We start from the raw sequence: 22,209 nt of genomic DNA, 5'->3' as shown, positions 1-22,209 counted from the left end.
AGGTAGCAGCCTAATTTTTCTAAGTTATATTGCGACCCTAGCTAAAGTGTAAAATTTGTTCCCTATTATTTGCTCCCCTGGTGACTAACTAGTGCAACTACACCAAGATTTCCTTTTATCTATTCAGGTACATCCAGATGGGTGATTTAAAAGATTCTCGGGCATAACTCTCATCGGACAGCACTTGGACACCTTGTCTGACGTGCTGTCATTTTTTTTATACCCATTCAAATGAGTCCGTGCTATTTCTGCCCGATTTAGACTGAGAGGGCATGTGCAAGTAGCCTTATACTGCATATTCATTTTTTAGTCGTTGCCCGGAAAGGCACATTCCCCTTTACTTCCACTTGTGTCACCATTTATGCTCCTCTGGTGCCACTACAAGAACAGTCCTAGTCCACAGTCTCCATTTCATCCCATCTCGGTACCCCTAAAAGACTACCATTTTGCTCTTTCATTGATAGATTGGCTTTATTTGGAGATTCTAAATAAAACATCGCCGCATTCGCAAGGTTAGAAAATTATTAAAGTACTACTTACTGAGTTATTATGGATGTCCACACAGGATGGTTCAAAAGCGCCATTGATGTTACCTAGATGAGGGTAAGGTGCAGGGAGATATTGGGTGACTGTGAGATATTTGGATTTCTGTGTGGTGTTTGGACTCCCTGTTGATGTTCGCTGTTGCTGTCCATTGCTCAGTTGATTCACAGATAAAGGAATATCTGAAAAGAGAAAAAGTGTGGTTATTATCTACAGACACTTAATGGAGCTCCTCCTAATTAAAGTTTTTTTTTTTTTTTAAAAAAAGCTCTTTTATTACAAAATCCCCATTTGGAGGAATGGGGGATGGGTGGATGATAGATAGATAGATAGATAGATAGATAGATAGATAGATAGATAGATAGATAGATAGATAGATAGATAGATAGATATGGGATAGATAGATAGATAGATATGAGATAGATAGATATGAGATACATAGATATGAAATAGATAGATTATGAGATAGATATGAAATAGATAGATAGATAGATAGATAGATAGATAGATATGAGATAGATAGATAGATAGATAGATAGATAGATAGATAGATATGAGATAGATAGATAGATATGGGATAGATAGATAGATAGATAGATAGATAGATAGATAGATAGATAGATATGAGATAGATAGATATGAAATAGATAGATTATGAGATAGATATGAAATAGATAGATAGATAGAGAGAAAGATATATAGATAGATATGAGATAGATAGATAGATAGATAGATAGATAGATAGATAGATATGGGATAGATAGATAGATAGATAGATATGAGATAGATAGATATGAGATACATAGATATGAAATAGATAGATTATGAGATAGATATGAAATAGATAGATAGATAGATAGATAGATAGATAGATAGATAGATAGATAGATATGAGATAGATAGATAGATAGATAGATAGATAGATAGATATGAGATAGATAGATAGATATGGGATAGATAGATAGATAGATAGATAGATAGATAGATAGATAGATATGAGATAGATAGATTATGAGATAGATATGAAATAGATAGATAGATAGAGAGAAAGATATATAGATAGATATGAGATAGATAGATAGATAGATAGATAGATAGATAGATAGATAGATAGATATGGGATAGATAGATAGATAGATAGATAGATAGATAGATAGATAGATAGATAGATAGATAGATAGATATGAGATAGATAGATATGAAATAGATAGATTATGAGATAGATATGAAATAGATAGATAGAGAGAAAGATATATAGATAGATATGAGATAGATAGATAGATAGATAGATATGGGATAGATAGATAGATAGATATGAGATAGATAGATAGATAGATAGATAGAGAGATAGATAGATAGATAGATAGATATAGATGATTTTCTTATTGTCTCCTAGATGATAAAAAAGCTGTTGCGTTTATATAAGCTGGACACTGCAACAAATAATTACTCTACTTAGTTATATATTTTAGTAATTTGTGGTTTCTAGAAGTTGTTTGGTACTATATTAGTGTATCAAGAGATATTTCACTTTATGGTATACATGCAGAAACTGTACACTGTACATATAGGCAATTCTGTCAGGAACTGTTTTCTTTGGGACTTGAACCCAGATCTTCTCCATTGTAGCTCGCAGCCTTAAAGGGGTTGTCCCGCGCCGAAACGGGTTTTTTTTTTTTTCAACCCCCCCCCCCGTTCGGCGCGAGACAACCCCGATGCAGGGACCTAAGGAAAGCTTACCGGAGCGCTTACCTTAATCCCCGCGCTCCGGTGACTTCTATACTTACCGGTGAAGATGGCCGCCGGGATCCTCTACCTCCGTGGACCGCAGCTCTTCTGTGCGGTCCATTGCCGATTCCAGCCTCCTGATTGGCTGGAATCGGCACGTGACGGGGCGGAGCTACACGGAGCTACACGGAGCCCCATAGAGAACAGGAGAAGACCTGGACTGCGCAAGCGCGGCTAATTTGGCCATCGGAGGGCGAAAATTAGTCGGCACCATGGGAACGAGGACGCCAGCAACGGAGCAGGTAAGTATAAAACTTTTTATAACTTCTGTATGGCTCATAATTAATGCACAATGTACATTACAAAGTGCATTATTATGGCCATACAGAAGTGTATAGACCCACTTGCTGCCGCGGGACAACCCCTTTAACTATATTTCCACCTAAACATTTGTCTTTCCAAGCCTTGTTCAGCAACATGCTTCTTCTATTAATTACATCACCTGCTCTGTGGCCAATCAACAGTGAGCACTGGACTATTGTAACCCTCAGTAGCCTGGATATTTTATTAGTTTGTTTCCTGGTTATTTTGTTTGTCCGTTTGCTATCCTGGTGATTTATTTACATGTTGCGCTCATGTACTTGGAACTTGATGCACAGAGCCTGGAACGGTTGTTGCTAGAACTTGGAACCCTGAGTCCTGGATGTTAGTCCACATGTGTGCCCTGGGTTTGTTTCCATCCCTCCAAATCGAAATCTGATTCTTGTATCCTTGTAATCCTGTATATGAAGTCTTGTTTCTATGGCCTAGATTTAAGCCTGCACCTTGAACCTTGTCAGTACCCTGGAAGCCTATGCTTGGTGTCCTGGAACTGTTCCATGCTGCAACTTTGGTTTTGCTATACCACACTGCAACTTTAGTTGTGATATACCACACTGCAATGTTTGATCAGCTATTCCTTGATGTGCCGCACAGTTTGCATTCCATCACGTCTTGTGCAGAGTTGGGGTGTCTTTGGATGAAGTGCGTATGCCATGTGTATTTTGTTGTTTGGTGTATTCGTGTCTGTCTGTACTCTATGTTTGTGCTAACAAGCTTTGCGGTGGCAAGTCTGTCTCTTCTAACTTGGTGTCTGTGTTGTGATTGGAGGGTTAGCCAAGTTGGGAGGTGGAGTCAAGAGTAGAGAGTTCAGAGATGTAGTCAGTGGAGGAGGACATGTCAGCGGAGGGCAGAAGCTCCGGTGCTTCTGCCTGCGCAGAGCTGCGGGCCTATCTCATTTGCCGTTGTATGTATTCCCTCAGGGGACCAAAGCACAGAGTTTGTATCCTGCTGTAGTAGTGGGAGGAAGTACCTAGCAAGCAAAGGAAAGGCAGAGTTGTGAGTGGTCAACCGTGTCAGGAGTGTACCCCCAGGGATCGTCTATCAAATAACTTACACTAAAGACACTTAAATGATAGGAAGGAAGAATGACTCCTGCAAAGCGTATGTGTGTGTAATAGAGTTAGAAAAGGAAGGAAATTTGCCAGAAGTGTTTTGTCAATGCAATCTGTTCTTGGAAAATCAAAGTTGATTGTGTGAGTAAATATAAACCACGTGCTTCCGGTTTAAAACTAACTTCTTGATTGTGGACTCTTTTATTTGCAACGAGTGACCGTTCGCTTGGGCAGAGGCACTGGCGTCACTTGACATACCGTTCAGGACTATTACCACTGTTTGCTCTATTTTTGCACTGCAAGCAACCAAGCTAGGCTCCTTTCCGCCATTGTTGGGAGAGATCACAGAGCCACCCATGACAACCATCTTGAGAACCCCGTGGTTTCCCTCGCAATGACCAGCCTCGGCTCAGACGCCACACTACAGAACTTCATCAAATGTTTTCATACTGCAATTCAGGTTTTTTTGAGCTGTGACTTATTTTTTGCGCTCTTTGCCTTGCCTGCTGGACTCCTACTCCGCAACACTCGAACCTTGTCCCTGCCCTGGAAGCCTATGCCTAGTGTCCTGGATGTGTTCCATGCTGCAACTTTCTGGTTATAAATCCCCGGAAGTCCATTTAAGCTTCTTTTTCACCATCATTCATATACATACTGCTGTGCCTAAAAAAAAAATCTGTTTACATATAAATTACATGTACTACATAATTTGTTTTCTGCTCTCTGCATATGAAACGCAATATTCTGATCATCATGGAAGGCCTTAGCCTACAAAAGATACATTCATAAACATTACTTTAGAGGGGTTTTCCAGTGAAATACTATAAATGATCTATCATCAGGATAAGTCATCAATAGTTGATCGGCCGGGGTCCGTCGCTCAGGACCCCAACTGTTCAGCTGAGTGGGTACATCCTGTCAGCACCGCAATAACACAGTGGTCAGAGCGGAAGCCTCCGCGCTGACCTCCATGTAGTGGCCGGCACTTGTAACTGCAGGCACGGCTGTCATTAAAATTAATGGGAGCCGTGCCTGCAGTTACAAGCGCTGGCCACTATAAGCAGGTCGACGTGGAGTCTTCCGCTCTGACCTCTTTGTATTTGCGGCGAAGTCTACGCGACGACCTCCCATGTAGTGTCGGCGCTTGTAACTGCAGGTTATCAATAGTGTTTCACTGGAAAACCCTTTTAATTAAAATATACTGTTCAAATATTATTTGCTGTTCATGTGAGTTATCAAATACCAGGAATAAATATTACCACCGTCACGCGATGAAATATTACCCCCATGCTGTTTTTAAACAAAACACACTATGTAATGACCAATATTAACAAGAATACCACCACACCATGCCCACTATATATATATATATATATATATATGTAAAAGCCCTCACAGACTGACTCACCGACTGACTCATCATTAATTCTCTAACTTTCCAGTGTCATACAAACATGAAATTTGGTACAACCATTCTTTAGGTCTTAAATAGGAAAAGTAAAGGGGTCACAACTCGAAAATTCAATGCTAATTGCAAAAGTATTGGCACCCCTATGTAATGTACCTAATGTAATTCTCTAACTTTCTGATGTTGTACAAACATGAAATTTGACATAACCATTCTTTAGGTCCTAAATAGGAAAAGTAAAGGGGTCACAACTCGATTATTCAATGCTAAGTGCAAAAGTATTGGCACCCCTATGTAATCTACCTCATCTAATTCTCTAACTTCCCGGTATCGTACAAACATGAAAATTGGCACAACCATTCTTTAGGTCCTAAATAGAAAAAGTAAAGGGGTGACAACTCAAAAATTCAAAGCTAATTGCAAAAGTATTGGCACTCCTATGTAATATATGTACACACACTTTTTTACACCCATTCACATCCCCTGAGAAATGTTACCCTTTCACTGCTAGAATGTGACAGGTGCTTTTCACACTGCAGTGAAGACAATGCAGAGTTGTCAGATATTGAGCGTATTGTCACGTCCCTGCAACACACGAGCACCATGCTCAGCACGAACGCTGGGTGAGGTTCACACTTACTGCAGTTGTTAACTCTATGCACTGTAGTTTTGCAACTGACTTTTATCAGGTAAACACTTTTATAATAAAGGCTTGACATTTTTTTAACTAAAAGAGCGGCAATCTTTTTTCAAGTCTGGCTATGCTGATCAGTAGCACCACTCCAGGCAGCCCCACTGTCTTCTTCCTGGGCCCTGATTGTCCTTATAGGAGCCCCTGGAGAGATGAACCGACACAGCAAAGCAATACAGAAATGAAAACAGAAATACAACTGAATAGGAAATCGCAGCACTTATCTGGATGAGAAGAAATACACCCAGCACAAAGGAACACCACTCTCCAACTACTCCTCTATGTGACTAAATAAGCAGCGGTGAGCAAAGGGAGGGGTAAGAATATAAAGCTCTCCACACCTGCTGATTGGCAGAGCAACTAGAGAACCACACCCCCAATCTTCTCCCAGGAATGACTAATTAGCAGCATGCATCCATGCAGCATAGAGAGACAGCAACCAGCAGTCTTGGCACATGGTGCATTAACCCTTGTCCTGCATAACAAGGCGACAGGTCTTGGCCTGCGTCGAGGCCACAGTGCCACAATGCTGTCGCAACCGACAGGCCGCGAACGAATGTTCACATGGAGTGGAAATTCTGTGGAAGTAGCATCACCTGATCAGTGGCTTGGCGCTTGCTAGAGGTGGCCAGGTGCCAGGGTGTGCTGACAGCGCAAGCATTGCGAGATCAGGAGAGCACTGTATCCACTGAAATCAGCTGCGGATATGTAGCCAATTTCAAGTCAAATCTGAAATTACTGGTGTGGATTTTAACTCTGTTTTGGATGCAGAAATGCTGTGGAATTTTTTGCCATAGATATTCCGCAGGATTGCTTCCGCATTTGAATTTTCAGCAGACGACAGCTCAGAGGCATCATGAAGTGACAGGAACAAGGTAGCACATTGTCTGTTATTTGTAAGCTCATGCTAGTAATGAGGGGGGCCCTTGGGCCTTTGTAGCTTAGGGGCGCCCCAATTGTGACCCTTATTGACACTTTTTTTTAAACTTCGTTTTATTCAAAGATATAGCAAAAATTAGTACAATGAACATAATTATGCATATTTTACTCAGTGTTTTCTTTCTCCTTTATAAAGTTGAAATTTAAAAGTAAATCAATAACATAAAATAAGGAATTTCTCTTTTTGGTAGGAGTGGGGACAAAAAGGTACAGATATCCGTCCAAAATTGTTATATTGTGTGGGCATTCCCATATTAAGTGCCAGAATCCTGCATTTAGCTGGTGACATCTATGACATGTCGATGTGGGAATCCTGCCCATTCTATGAAGTCTAACTGGGGTTAAATAGGACTGATGAACAATATACAGCTGTGTCAGCTTGTTGGTAATAGCTAGGGAGACAGTTAAATGCGAGTCCTTCATGCCCTGGCAGTCTTCTGATAATGTTGGGATGTGGGTTTCCCATTTGTCATATACAGCCAAAGGGTTGAGACTAATTTGGGCTGATAGTAAGTGTGTATATAATGTAGAGATCAAGCCCTAAGGTCCTCGAGATTTTAATATACCTATGGTGGGGTAATTGGATATTTTGGATGAGGCGGGGGGGGAAATTAAGAGTTTAGTGTATGACGCAGTTGGAAATAACTGAACAACTGGATTTGGGGTGTTTGCCGCTTTTTGTGCAATGATTGAATGACATGAACACATTGCTTTCGTATATGTCTCCCAGTGTATTTATATGTAGCGTGCTCCAGTACCTGCAGTCCGGCGTGAATTGTAAGGAGGGTATAGCAGGATCCTATTGCCACTTTTAATATCCTAACCCACCAAAACTCAAGGAAAGTCCACCAATTGTGATCAGCTTCTCAATGCATACAGTATATTACTTTTCTTCATTAGGAATAATAGTTCTGTTGTTCAAGCGTTTGCTGCCGTGTCCAATAAAGCTTCCGTTTTTTACGGAAAACATAGCACAGTCTGCAGTGCGATTTTTTTTTCCATTAAATAAAACCTAATAAAATGAAAGCTTTTCATTTGCTTATGTTTTTTTTAAACCCATTGAAATCAATGGAGAAAAAAGAGAAGCATTTAATTTTGCTTTAATTCCATTTCTCCACTCCAAAAGCAGAACAAAGAGACACAAAGCTCTAACGGAGTCCTAATGCAGGTGTGAACAAGTCCTAAGAAGGTCCTATGAATATCAGGAAGTGCAGAAGAATCCCGGCCATCTTAATTATTACTTTACTTCATATTTCCAATCCTGAGCCTCTAGAAATTGTTACATCCATATGTGTAAATGACTTTAGCATTTTTTATCATCTTTAACACCACAGGGCAATAAAAGTGATTTAAAAAAAGTCAGATGTACCCATAAAAACTACAACTCGTTATGCAAAAGATAAGCGCTCACAGAGCTCCGTCCATAGAAAAATAAAAAAGTTAGAGGACTTTGAATGCAGCGATTTAGAAAAAGGTTTTTATTGTGGAAAAGTGGAAAGACCTGAAAAAATTTTTTTTTGATATCCTAATCTCACCGACCCACAGAAAACATGTATTGTGTCATTTATCTTGCACGAGTAACACTGTAAAAAAGCGCAAAAATCTATGGCAGAATCTATGGATATAATTAATAAAAGTTTTACAATACAGTCTATGCACCCAAAAATGGCACCAATAAAAACTACAGTTCACCACCCAAAAAGATAAGCCCTCATATGGTCATGATGACGGTAAAATAAAAAAGTTAAGGGTTTTGAAAAGTGGAGATCCCCCAAAAATCGTTGCGTCCTCAACGCCAAAATAGGCCATGTCCGTAAGAGGTTAAAGAGGTTGTCCTACCTGAACTTCCCCTTTCCATGTGACTTATTATGGACTCTCTTGGGACACCTAAGGTGTAAAATATTACTTTTAAAATGTGCCTTCGGTTATGGAAAGCTTTTTACATGTTATAGGGACATGTCACAATTTCTCACTGCTGTAGGTCCAGACAGTAAGCGCCCCCACCCCTCATCAATAGCTAGAATGAAGGGCTTATGGTCCACTTACGCGCAACCATTATCACTCAAAATTAGTTCAAAAGACTGCAAATGAGCAGCCATTGTGCACTTTTCATCGGAACAATGATTTTAAGGTGAGCTTAAGGGTGCGTTCACACGAACGTATATCGGCTCGGTTTTCACGCCGAGCCGATATACGTTGTCCTCGTGTGCAGGGGGGGGGGGATGGAAGAGCCAGGAGCAGGAACTGAGCTCCCGCCCCCCTCTCTGCCTCCTCTCCGCCCCTCTGCACTATTCGCAATGGGGAGAGGCGTGGTGGGGGCGGGGCTAAGTGGTGCAAATTAGCCCCACCCCCGCCCCGCCTCTCCCCATTGCAAATTGTGCAGAGCAGTGGAGAGGAGGCAGAGAGGGGGCGGGAGCTCAGTTCCTGCTCTGAGGCTCTTCCATCCTCCCCCCTGCACATGAGGACAACGTATATCGGCTCGGCGTGAAAACCGAGCCGATATACGTTCGTGTGACTTCACCCTTAAACCCATCATTCAGCCGCAGGGAGAAAAAGTATCTCTCAACAGACTGCATGCTGTGTTCTCCACAGAAGTCGTGAGATTACATTGTACTCTGCTGGCAACCCCCGACGAGAACAATGCAGCTGTGTGCAGAGCCCAGCCCTCAACAGACCACATGCTGTGTTCTCCACAGGAGTTGGGAGATTACATTGTACTCTGCTGGCAACCCCCGACGAGAACAATGCAGCTGTGTGCAGAGCCAAGCCTGCATGCTGGGCTCAGCAAACAGCTCCCAGAGGCCCTTTTACACGCAAATAAAGATGATAAAGTGTTAATGGACATAACTGTCTATTAACACTTTATGCAAAATGATTGCTAAAACTTTTAATGGGTATCAAATTCAATCAGTAGGCGACATGGTGCAGCTAAAGTTTCCTTAAAATATACTGCCAGGGCATGATGTCATCATCAACAGTTGCCTTGGCAAACTGACACTGGCATGCAGAGACAGAAGAGGCAATCCATGACCCAGTCCACAGGATTGTGGCAGAAGACACGCGCCATCACTGGAGCCTCTTCCCTAGCACCAGTATGTTGACAGTCAGCAGCGAACACGGGCACCCGTGAGACTTGCCACAGGATCCAGATGACGTGAGTAAGAACTCCTTCCCATGATCCTTAGGTTGAGTCCTGACACCATATATTGCTTATGTTAAAAAACCTGTGAAAATGAAATCCATGGAGACGTTCTTATGACCTATGAAAATAAGGGATGCAGCCAACTTGGGATGGGTCCATTCTCTCCAGAGGCCCCATAACAGCCTTATAGGTTGGAACTATGGTACATATGCTCTTGCTCCAAAACTCAAATTTTATTGTAGCAGACTATAGTTTTTAAATATAAATATATGGTACGACTTCATTAGGTGAGTCTCACAAAGTTTCCTAGCTTCAACTGTAAATATTAAAATTGTTCTACATTCCTATTTTGGTAAATTTTGTAATAGTAAAAAATAGTTTTCATAAAAACATATTAAGAATAGAGATGAGCGAACGTACTCGTCCGAGCTTGATATTCGTGCGAATATTAGGGTGTTCGGGATGCTCGTTACTCGTAACGAGTACCACGCGGTGTTCCGGTTACTTTCAGTTTCCTCTCTGAGACGTTAGCGCGCTTTTCTGGCCAATTGAAAGACAGGGAAGGCATTACAACTTCCCCCTGTGACGTTCAAGCCCTATACCACCCCCCTGCTGTGAGTGGCTGGGGAGATCTGATGTCACCCGAGTATAAAAATCGGCCCCTCCCGCGGCTCGGCTCAGATGCCGTGTGAGTTAGCTGAGGGACAGTACTATCGTGCTGGTGCTGCTGTAGGGAGAGCGTTAGGAGTCAGTGTAGGCTTCAAGAACCCCAACGGTCCTTCTCAGGGCCACATCTACGTGTGTGCAGGCTGCTGCTAGCAGTGGTTTTTTGTTTTTTTTCTCAAAATCGGCAGTGCAGAGCATTGCACCCGGTATTAGGGACAGAAGTGGTGCTTAGGCAGGGAGAGTGTTAGGAGTGAGTGTAGACTTCAAGAACCTCAACGGTCCTTTCTAGGGCCAAATTTAACCGTGTGCAGTACTGTGTTGGCTGCTGTTAGCAGTGTTGCATTTTTTTTTTTTTCTAAAAATCGTCTGTGCAGAGCATTGCACCCTCCATTGATACTACAGGGACAGAATTGTGTAGGCAGGGCCACAACACAGTTATTGTTCATTGAATATACGCAGTGGGGCCCTCCCTTTGCAAAAAAGCAGGGAAAAAATTATATTTGGCCTGCCTGTGTCAGTCCTAAGGTCTCCGTGTACGTGTGTGCTGCGTGGAGAACGTACAAAAATCAGACGCAACCAGCTACGGTTTACTGCAGGCTTGCTCCATTGTATTTCCTGACTGGCAAGTACCTGCTCTGCCAGAGTTAATAACTCTGCTACACTAAAGTTGTGTGACACTTTTTCAGGGCCACACCACAGTTATAAAAGTTATTGTTCATTGAATATACGCAGTAGGGACCTCCCTTTGCAAAAAAGCGAAAAAATTATATTTGGCCTGCAGGCTTGCGCCAATTTATTTCCTGCCTGGGAAATCAAATCACTGGTAATACAGCATGCTGAGGGGTAGGGGTAGGCCTAGAGGACGTGGACGCGGCCGAGGACGCGGAGGGCCAAGTGAGGGTGTGGGCACAGGCCGAGCTCCTGATCCAGGTGTGTCGCAGCCGATTGCTGCGCGATTAGGAGAGAGGCACGTTTCTGGCGTCCCCACATTCATCGCCCAATTAATGGGTCCACGCGGGAGACCTTTATTAGAAAATGAGCAGTGTGAGCAGGTCCTGTCCTGGATGGCAGAAAGTGCTTCGAGCAAGCTATCATCCACCCACAGTTCTGCGCCGTCCAGTGCTGCAAATCCGAATCCTCTGTCTGCTGCTCCTCCTTCCTCCCAGCCTCCTCACTCCACTACAATGACACATGCTCAGGAGCGGGGACACTCCCAGGAACTTTTCTCGGGCCCCTGCTCAGATTGGGCAGCAGTGGTTCCTCTACCACCAGAGGAGTTTATCGTCACTGATGCCCAACCATTGGAAAGTTCCCGGGGTCCGGGGGAAGAGGCTGGGGACTTCCGGCAACTGTCTCAAGACCTTTCAGTGGGTGAGGAGGACGATGACGATGAGACACAGTTGTCTTGCAGTGAGGTAGTAGTAAGGGCAGAAAGTCCGAGGGAGCAGCGCACAGAGGATTCGGAGGAAGAGCAGCAGGACGATGAGGTGACTGACCCCACCTGGTGTGCAACGCCTACACAGGACAGGTCTTCAGAGGGGGAGGCACGGGCAGCAGCAGGGCAGGTTGCAAGAGGCAGTGCGGTGGCCAGGGGTAGAGGCAGGGCCAGACCGAATAATCCACCAAGTGTTTCCCAAAGCGCCCCCTCGCGCCATGCCACCCTGCAGAGGCCGAGGTGCTCTAAGGTCTGGCAGTTTTTCACAGAGACGCCTGACTACCGACGAACAGTGGTGTGCAACCTTTGTCGCGCCAAGATCAGCCGGGGAGCCACCACCAACAGCTTCACCACCACCAGCATGCGCAGACATATGATGGCCAAGCACCCCACAAGGTGGGACGAAGGCCGTTCACCGCCTCCGGTTTGCACCGCTGCCTCTCCCCCTGTGCCCCAACCTGCCACTGAGATACAACCCCCCTCTCAGGACACAGGCACGACCGTCTCATGGCCTGCACCCACACCCTCACCTCCGCTGTCCTCGGCCCAATCCAGCAATGTCTCGCACCGCACCGTCCAGCCGTTGCTAGCGCAACTGTTGGAGCGCAAGCGCAAGTACGCCGCCACGCACCCGCACGCTCAATCGTTAACTGTCCACATAGCCAAATTTATCAGCCTTGAGATGCTGCCGTATAGGGTTGTGGAAACGGAGTCCTTCAAAGCTATGATGGCGGCGGCGGCCCCGCGCTACTCAGTTCCCAGTCGCCACTACTTTTCCCGATGTGCCGTCCCAGCCCTGCACGACCACGTCTCCCGCAACATTGTACGCGCCCTCACCAATGCGGTTAGTGGCAAGGTCCACTTAACAACAGACACGTGGACAAGCACAGGCGGGCAGGGCCACTACATCTCCCTGACGGCACATTGGGTGAATTTAGTGGAGGCTGGGACAGAGTCAGAGCCTGGGACCGCTCACGTCCTACCCACCCCCAGAATTGCGGGCCCCAGCTCGGTGGTGGTATCTGCGGCGGTGTATGCTTCTTCCACTAAAGCACCCTCCTCCTCCTCCTCCTCCTCAACCTCTGTCTCGCAATCTAGATGTGTCAGCAGCAGTAGGACGTCGCCAGCAGTCGGTGTCGCGCGGCGTGGCAGCACAGCGGTGGGCAAGCGTCAGCAGGCCGTGCTGAAACTACTCAGCTTAGGAGATAGGAGGCACATGGCCCACGAACTGCTGCAGGGTCTGACAGAGCAGACCGACCACTGGCTTGCGCCGCTGAGCCTCCAACCGGGCATGGTCGTCTGTGACAACGGCCGTAACCTGGTGGCGGCTCTGCAGCTCGGCAGCCTCACGCACGTGCCATGCCTGGCCCACGTCTTTAATTTGGTGGTTCAGCGCTTTCTGAAAAGCTACCCACGCTTGTCAGACCTGCTCGTAAAGGTGCGCCGGCTCTGCGCACATTTCCGCAAGTTCCACACGGACGCTGCCACCCTGCGCACCCTGCAACATCGCTTTAATCTGCCAGTACACCGACTGCAGTGCGACGTGCCCACACGGTGGAACTCTACGCTCCACATGTTGGCTAGGCTCTATGAGCAGCGTAGAGATATAGTGGAATACCAACTCCAACTTGCGCGGCGTCAGCCTCCTCAATTCTTTTCAGAAGAGTGGGCCTGGTTGGCAGACATCTGCCAGGTCCTTCGAAACTTTGAGCAGTCTACCCAGGTGGTGAGCGGCGATGCTGCAATCATTAGCGTCACCATTCCTCTGCTATGCATCTTGAGAACTTCCCTGCAAACCATAAAGGCAGCCGCTTTGCGCTCGGAAACCGAGCCGGGGGAAGACAGTATGTCGCTGGATAGTCAGAGCACCCTCCTGTCTATATCTCAGCGCGTTCAGGAGGAGGAGGAGGAGCATGAGGAGGATGAGGAGGAGGGGGAAGAGACAGCTTGGCCCACTGCTGACGGTACCCATGCTGCTTGCCTGTCATCATTTCAGCGTGTATGGCCTGAGGAGGAGGAGGAGGAGGAGGAGGAGGAGGATCCTGAAAGTGATCTTCCTAGTGAAGACAGCCATGTGTTGCGTACAGGTACCCTGGCACACATGGCTGACTTCATGTTAGGATGCCTTTCTCGTGACCCTCGTATTCAACGCATTCTGGCCACTACGGATTACTGGGTGTACACACTGCTCGACCCACGCTATAAGGAGAACCTTCCCAGTCTCATTCCCGAAGAGGAAAGGGGTTCGAGAGTGTTGCTATACCACAGGACCCTGGCGGACAAACTGATGGTAAAATTCCCATCCGACAGCGGTAGTGGCAGAAGGCGCAGTTCCGAGGGCCAGGTAGCAGGGGAGGTGCGTAGATCGAGCGGCATGTACAGCCCAGGCAGTGCAACAGTCTTTAAGGGCCTGGCCAGCTTTATGGCTCCCCAGTAAGACTGTGTCACCGCTCCCCAGTCAAGGCTGAGTCGGCGGGAGCACTGTAAAAGGATGGTGAGGGAGTACGTAGCCGATCGCACGACCATCCTCGGTGACGCCTCTGCCCCCTACAACTACTGGGTGTCGAAGCTGGACACGTGGCCTGAACTAGCGCTGTATGCCCTGGAGGTGCTTGCTTGTCCTGCGGCTAGCGTCTTGTCGGAGAGGGTGTTTAGTGCGGCTGGGGGAATCATCACAGATAAGCGTACCGGCCTGTCAACCGACAGTGCCGACAGGCTAACACTCATCAAGATGAACAAAGCCTGGATTTCCCCAGACTTCTCTTCTCCACCAGCGGACAGCAGCGATACGTAAGCAATACGTAGGCTGCACCCGCGGATGGAAGCTACGTTCTCTCTCACCATCCAAAACGGGGACATTTCTGCTTCATCAATCTGTGTCTAATATTCCTCCTCCTCCTCCGGCTCCTCCTCCTGAAACCTCACGTAATCACGCTGAACGGGCAATTTTTCTTAGGGCCACAAGGCTCACTCATCTAATTTTTCGAAACAATTTTTATATGTTTCAATGCTCTTAAAAGCGTTGAAACTTTAACTTGAACCAATTTTTCGTTAAACTGGGCTGCCTCCAGGCCTAGTTACCACTTAAGCCACATTAACCAAAGCGATTAATGGGTTTCACCTGCCATCTTGGTTGGGCATGGCCAATTTTTACTGAGGTACATTAGTACTGGGGTGTGGAAACAGAGGCTTCCCAAAGACATGATGGCGGCGAGGCCATTTCCCACCAACGCGGTTACTGTTAAGGTGCATATAACCACGGACACGTGGAGAGGACACGTAGTGCCTCAAAAACATCCCCCTCCTCCTCCAACAGGGAAAACATTCTTGGCAAATGCCTTTGCATTGGTTCGTCTGGTGGCAGTCCAAGAATTTCACCTTTACCGACACTACAAGAGAGCCTCCCCACCATCCCCCCGCCACGGCCCACTTAATCCTGGCCACATTCCGAAAACCAACAAAATACAACCGCGCTACTAGGTCCGCAGTCACCACCACATTACCACCAACGCGGTTACTGTTAAGGTGCATATAACCACGGACACGTGGAGAGGACACGTAGTGCCTCAAAAACATCCCCCTCCTCCTCCAACAGGGAAAACATTCTTGGCAAATGCCTTTGCATTGGTTCGTCTGGTGGCAGTCCAAGAATTTCACCTTTACCGACACTACAAGAGAGCCCCCCCACCATCCCCCCGCCACGGCCCACTTAATCCTGGCCACATTCCGAAAACCAACAAAATACAACCGCGCTACTAGGTCCGCAGTCACCACCACATTACCACCAACGCGGTTACTGTTAAGGTGCATATAACCACGGACACGTGGAGAGGACACGTAGTGCCTCAAAAACATCCCCCTCCTCCTCCAACAGGGAAAACATTCTTGGCAAATGCCTTTGCATTGGTTCGTCTAGTGGCAGTCCAAGAATTTCACCTTTACCGACACTACAAGAGAGCCCCCCCACCATCCCCCCGCCACGGCCCACTTAATCCTGGCCACATTCCGAAAACCAACAAAATACAACCGCGCTACTAGGTCCGCAGTCACCACCACATTACCACCAACGCGGTTACTGTTAAGGTGCATATTACCAGTCTGACTGGGGCATGCAGACACCTTGACAGAATGAATAGTGTGTGGCACATAGGTTCCCCGTTGCTATGCCCACGTGTGCAGCTCCTGATGGCGGTGGCACAGGATTCTATTTCTCATTGCTTCTGTACAGCATTGTGGGCTATCGCCCCGCCCCTTTTAAAGAGGGTCGCTGCCTAGCCGTGCCAACCCCTCTGCAGTGTGTGCCTGCGGTTCCTCCTCATGGCAGACGCACTTCTAAATAGACATGAGGGTGGTGTGGCATGAGGGCAGCTGAAGGCTGCGCAGGGACACTTTGGTGTGCGCTGTGGGGGGGAGGGGGGGGGCGGTTGGTCAGCATGTAACCCAGGAGAAGTGGCAGCGGAGTGTCATGCAGGCAGTGATTGTGCTTTGTTGTAGCTAGTGTGGTGCTTAGCAAAGGTATGCCATGCTAATGAGGGCTTTTCAGAAGTAAAAATTTTTGGGAGGGGGGGGGCCCCACTCTTGCCGGTATTGTGGCTTAATAGTGGGACCTGTGAACTTGAGATGCAGCCCAACACGTAGCCCCTCGCCTGCCCTATCCGTTGCTGTGTCGTTCCCATCACTTTGTTGAATTGCCCAGATTTTCACACATGAAAACCTTAGCGAGCATCGGCGAAATACAAAAATGCTCGGGTCGCCCATTGACTTCAATGGATTTCGTTATTCGAAACGAACCCTCGAGCATCGCGAAAAGTTCGTTCCGAGTAACGAGCACCCGAGCATTTTGGTGCTCGCTCATCTCTAATTAAGAATAATTTAATACAAAGGTTTTTTTGCTATCACCATTAGGGTAATTTTGGCATATTGCTGTAGCACGCTGGCCACAATTAGGAAGTGGAGCCAGGTTGATATCAGGACGTCAGCCCCAGCCCACATGACCTGTTGCGTTGGGGCCAATGAGTGCCTTGTTCCTGACACTACAGAAGATGTCATATTTAAGAAATCCCTCAGTTGGCTCAGCATATAATGTGCTATTTTTGAGAATCCTGCTACAACATTTCCTGTGGTGTATGAACGGATTGGCAGACAGGGGAGTTTTTTCCCTAGCCAGTCAATCAGCCATAATGGAAGTGTATTTATTCAGGGCCCGCCACTACATAGACATCAGTGATTGTCTTGCCTGAGGTTTTTGGTGAAGCAGTAGACTCCTGTCGATAAGTACTTGTGGCTAGTTTATTATATACATTTCTCTTTCCTTCCTTCTTCCATTTCCCCCCATCTAGGTTCCTGATGTGGCAATCGCCTTGGTTCTAGATAGATGTTACGTGTGCTGCTGGGATCTGTAGTTCTAAGATTCCTAGCAGCACAGCACTCTCAGGGTTAATTGATTGAGTTGGCTGGGTGTGGTACTTCCTGCTAGCCAATCTCCTGAGTTTGTGCTCACATGTAAACCCAGCTCCTGGTCAGTCTCTGTTTGGTGTTCAGGGTGAGCAGTCATGAATCCTTGTCTGTTGAAGCTTGCTGTGTGATCTGTGTCTTGCTGGTTCATGTCCGTTTGTTCGTTTATATTCTGTCAGTTTTGTGTCAGCTTGCTGTATGACCTGCTATCTGTGTCCTGTTGCAGCGTGCTGTGTGAACAGTGTCTGGTGCTGCTGGACTCCTGGTTAATGTAGGGACTAGCGGTATAGCCAGGAGCCGTGAAGTGGCCTGCTAGCTTTCATGTTTTGTACAAAATGTCAACTAATACCTGGTATTTATATTCAGCTTATCATCTGTTACTAGTGGTTGCATTTTGGCTGCTGTATGCTGTGTATTCTGGCTCTGTGTGTCCTGTTGTTCAGTCCCTGTCATGTGGCATGTGAATGCGTCCTGTTCTGGTGCGTGGCTCCTAGGATCAGCTAGGGCCCAGACCCGAAAACCGCTGAGCTGCCCTTATTGAGGCAATTATCCCGCTTAGGTAGGGCCAGGTCAACCTCCCATGTCGCACAGGGTCAGTTTGCTTGAAAACCGTGTGAATACCGTGTGCAACCTATGTGCGTACCCAATCCTCTTTAGTCATGATCGTGTGGGTCCCGTGCTTAGTTTGCCCACATGATCGTAACATAATGTCCCCCCATTTACAAAAGGGGTGCATTATGTTACAATCGTGTAGGCAAACTAAGCACAGGGCCCACACGATCGTACCCAAAAGGGACTGGATGAGTTCACAGGTTTCTGGCAAACTGACCCTGTGCTACACAGAAGGTTGACCTGGCCCTTCCTAAGCGGGGGCATTGCCCCAATAAGGGCCGCCCAGCGGTCTTCGGATCTGGGCCCTAGCTGATCCTAGGAGTCACTCACCAGAACAGGACGCATTCACATGCCACATGACAGGGACTGAACAACAGGACACACAGAGCCAGAATACCCAGCATACAGAGGCCAAAATGCAACCACTAGTAACAGAGGATAAGCTGAATATAAATACCAGGTATTAGTTGACATTTTGTACAAAATGTGAAAGCTAGCAGGCCACTTCACGGCTCCTGTGTGATCTGTGTCTTGCTGGTTCATGTCCATTTGTTTGTTTATATTCTGTCAGTTTTGTGTTAGCTTGCTGTGTGACCTGCTATCTGTGTCCTGTCCTGTTGCAGCATTCTGTGGGAATTGTGTCCAGTTCTGCTGGACTCCTGGTTAGCATAGGGACTAGCAGTATAACCAGGAGCCGTGAAGTGGCCTGCTAGCTTTCACATTTTGTACAAAATGTCAACTAATACCTGGTATTTATATTCAGGTATTAGTTGACATTTTGTACAAAACATGAAAGCTAGCAGGCCACTTCATGGCTCCTGGCTATACCGCTAGTCCCTACATTAACCAGGAGTCCAGCAGCACCAGACACTGTTCACACAGCACGCTGCAACAGGACACAGATAGCAGGTCATACAGCAAGCTGACACAAAACTGACAGAATATAAACGAACAAACGGACATGAACCAGCAAGACACAGATCACACAGCAAGCTTCAACAGACAAGGATTCATGACTGCTCACCCTGAACACCAGACAGAGACTGACCAAGAGCTAGGTTTATATGTGAGCACTAACTCAGGAGATTGGCTAGCAGGAAGTACCACACCAAGCCAGCTCAATCAATTAACCTTGTGAGGTCTGTGCTGCTAGGAAGTTTAGAACTACAGATCCCAGCAGCACACATAACAATAGGGTCTGCCACACCAAAATTTGGTTAGGCATAGTGTTACCATTCCCGTGTTTCTATTACTGTTATTTGCCTATCTTGTTACCATTATTTGTTATCTTGTTTTCCCAGCATTCTTGTGATATGTCTGTATTGGTCCTTTGTGGACATTTATTACGTCTTGGTCTGATATGTTGTTGAGATCCGTGAAGGGCACCGTACTTGCACCCACTGGCATAACTATAGGGGATGCAGGGGATACAGTTGCACCCGGGCCCAGGAGCCTTAGGGGGCTCATAGGGCCTTTATTCTCCCTATAGGGAGCCCAGTACTATGAATAAAGCATTATAGTTGGGGGCCCTCTTACAGGTTTTGCATTGGGGTCCAGGAGCTTCAAGTTACGCCTCTGCGTTAAGGGGTTAAGAGAAATTGGGGGGCCAAAAGTTAAACTTTTGCACCCGGCCTATGAGCCTTTAGCCACGCCCCTGCTTATGCCCTTCATGAATGTAACACATTTCTTCTGCATGCCTACGCGAAGCATGCTTCCCATTCCTAATTTCATATAATCTATATTCAGGGCTCTTCAGCTGAGTAGAAATAGATTTTTACCAGAAACGAATTACCTGTTTGCTAGAAATAACGAAATATGAATGAAAGTATAATTGGTTAACTAAACTATGACAAAATATGTGATGCAAATATTTATCCTGGATTTAAAGTATTGACTTCTGGTAATAATAATCATGTCTTAAGGTTTACGGGTGATTTTTTTAAAACTTTCCATTTACACTATTTAGTGATATCCCCCATTAATGTAACTCAATCATTTCTCAGTAGTATTAATACGTAAGATGTTAGAGTTCAGGCAACGCAAGCAATAACATTATCCCCTTCCATTGTAAGCACAGTTACAAATATCCGACCCTATTAATTATGAAAGAAAAGGCCTATTGCTCACCACCTGTTAGAGAAAACATCCACTTATTCATCTATTTTATGTCTTTTTGTATTTTTTATTATAGCTGTATAATTATACATAAGCCCTTCCCAGGTATAGACTGAGTCTATATATGTGAGGGGCTACATTAGTACTATATAGACTGTACCTACCGCTGTGAATTCTATAATTATACACAAACCTCAATCAACAAGAAGATAATTTGGCATTTTTTTAAACTTTTATTTTCTTTCTAATTCTTTCTTAAATACAGTACTTTGACTCAAATTTTAAATTGTATGGGGAAAAAAAATAAAAATAAAATTATAGTATATTAACCGGAGCAAAGACAACATACAGAATCCCCCCCCCCCCCCCCCCAAAAAAAAGGAGAAGCACTAGTTCATTTTATAATGCTAGGCCGCAAAGAAATAATCATATAAATCACATAACACACCTCCAGTAGCCATAAACTAGGAGTATTGTGTATACTCCATGCACCTGCTACACACTCCCATAGAGAAAGCCTATATTCGGCAGTCACAAGCTGTAGTTAATGATGGACTAGGTCACGATTCCGAGTCATACATGTGAAGAAAAATACAAACAAAATCAATAGTTTGGAAGGTTAAACTCACCGGTTAGTTGTGCAGAGGAAGATTCCATATTGCACTGAGGGATTTGCCTGCTCGAAATTGAGACACTGCTAATAGGATGAGGTGGATGCGAAGCTAATGTGTACAATCTGCTTCTGCTTCTAACCCGTCTTAATTTACCAATGGTACTGGCTGCTAATTCCATCCCAGCTTGAATCTACTTTAGGCAAACACCGAGTGGAACTAATTAGCCAGACCTTCTGCTAACGTAATCACCAGCCAGGAAAAACAATAGTCCAGGAAAAAAAAAAAAAAAAAGGAAAAAAATTTCAAAAAGTGAGGAGACACAAAAAAAGCTACTGCAAAAAATAACACAAGAAAGCCGAACAATTGGGAATGATGGCACCTAGTAATTGTGTTAGGAAACCTCTTTAGATAACAAGCCACAAAGGCTTAGTATGGTCTCCCGTAAGTCAGACATCAAATTCATACAAATAAGGTAGCGCAATAATGTAGAAGGTCCAGAAGGAGGGAAATCCAATAGGCATGACAGCCGGGTCCTGCTCCCTGGATGTTGTGGTATTGTGAAGGCGAGAACAATGCTTGTCGTAAGGTCCTGGGAACTCTTCTGCTATAGAGTGTTGAGGGTTGAGCCTTTTATAGGTCTTTATTTTTTTTTTAATCCTCAGGTTACACTTGGTCTACGAAGATACAGTCCTTGCTTTAAATATTAAAAGGCGTTCCTTGTAAACACCTGCTCGTTTAGAGATAATGGTGCCATTCTAACCTTGAGCTAAGAGGAAATTGGCATGGGAGCTGGGGAGTATTTACCTTCAAGTGGATGTCCACATTATGGCTCCATGACATTTTTAAGGTCCCCAGTTTTGTACTGATTAATACCGTGTTTCCCCGAAAGTAAGACAGTGTCTTATATTAATTTTTGTTCAAAAAGGTTTACCTTTTTTACATGTATAGCTGCCTGGACACTATTTAAATTGACTTTTTTAATTAACTGTTAGTAGGGCTTAATTTTGGAGTAGGGCTTGTATTTCAAGCATCCTCAAAAAGCCTGAAAAACCATTTTGCATCCTCAAAAATTCTGGAAAATCATGCTATGTCTTATTTTCAGGGTATGTCTTATTTTCAGGGAAACAGGGTATAAATAATTTTTCTGCTACAGAGCTTTACATCTTCTACATATACTTCAAGGGAAGTTATAGGATTCTGGCTGCATGAAGCCACTATTAGAAGAACTCATGAGATACTTTATATATTTTTTGTATTCAAGTTGAATATATAAACAATATTCAGTAAACCCCTAAGCTGCCCCTAGTGGTGAATGCAAGTTCAACTCTATGTCTATTCAAAGAAAATTTTCAAAAATGTTTCAGAGGGAGGATTTGAATTTTTTTGTAAAAATTAACTAAAAGACTAAAGCGACATTTAGGTTGACTTT

General features: G+C 45.3%; 1 protein-coding gene and 1 long non-coding RNA gene across 4 annotated transcripts in view; one reads left to right on the top strand and one right to left on the bottom strand.

Moving 5' to 3' along the window:
• Positions 1 to 21,657, bottom strand: part of ANO2 (anoctamin 2) — a 270,743-nt gene extending 249,086 nt beyond the window's left edge. For both annotated transcript variants that reach the window (XM_066590524.1, XM_066590523.1), the window contains exons 1-2: positions 20,796 to 21,657; positions 541 to 725 (exon numbers count right to left, since the gene is read on the bottom strand). In XM_066590524.1, the coding sequence (XP_066446621.1) occupies positions 541 to 725; positions 20,796 to 20,958 (348 nt within the window). In that variant the 5' untranslated portion in view covers positions 20,959 to 21,657. The remainder of the gene's footprint in view (positions 1 to 540; positions 726 to 20,795) is intronic.
• Positions 1 to 22,209, top strand: part of LOC136611202 (uncharacterized) — a 124,238-nt gene that overhangs the window by 13,091 nt on the left and 88,938 nt on the right. The window lies entirely within an intron of this gene.

Source organism: Eleutherodactylus coqui, chromosome 2 (genome assembly GCF_035609145.1).
Source record: "Eleutherodactylus coqui strain aEleCoq1 chromosome 2, aEleCoq1.hap1, whole genome shotgun sequence".
Taxonomy (NCBI): Eukaryota; Metazoa; Chordata; class Amphibia; order Anura; family Eleutherodactylidae; genus Eleutherodactylus; species Eleutherodactylus coqui.
This window is presented reverse-complemented; position numbering and strand designations above follow the sequence as displayed.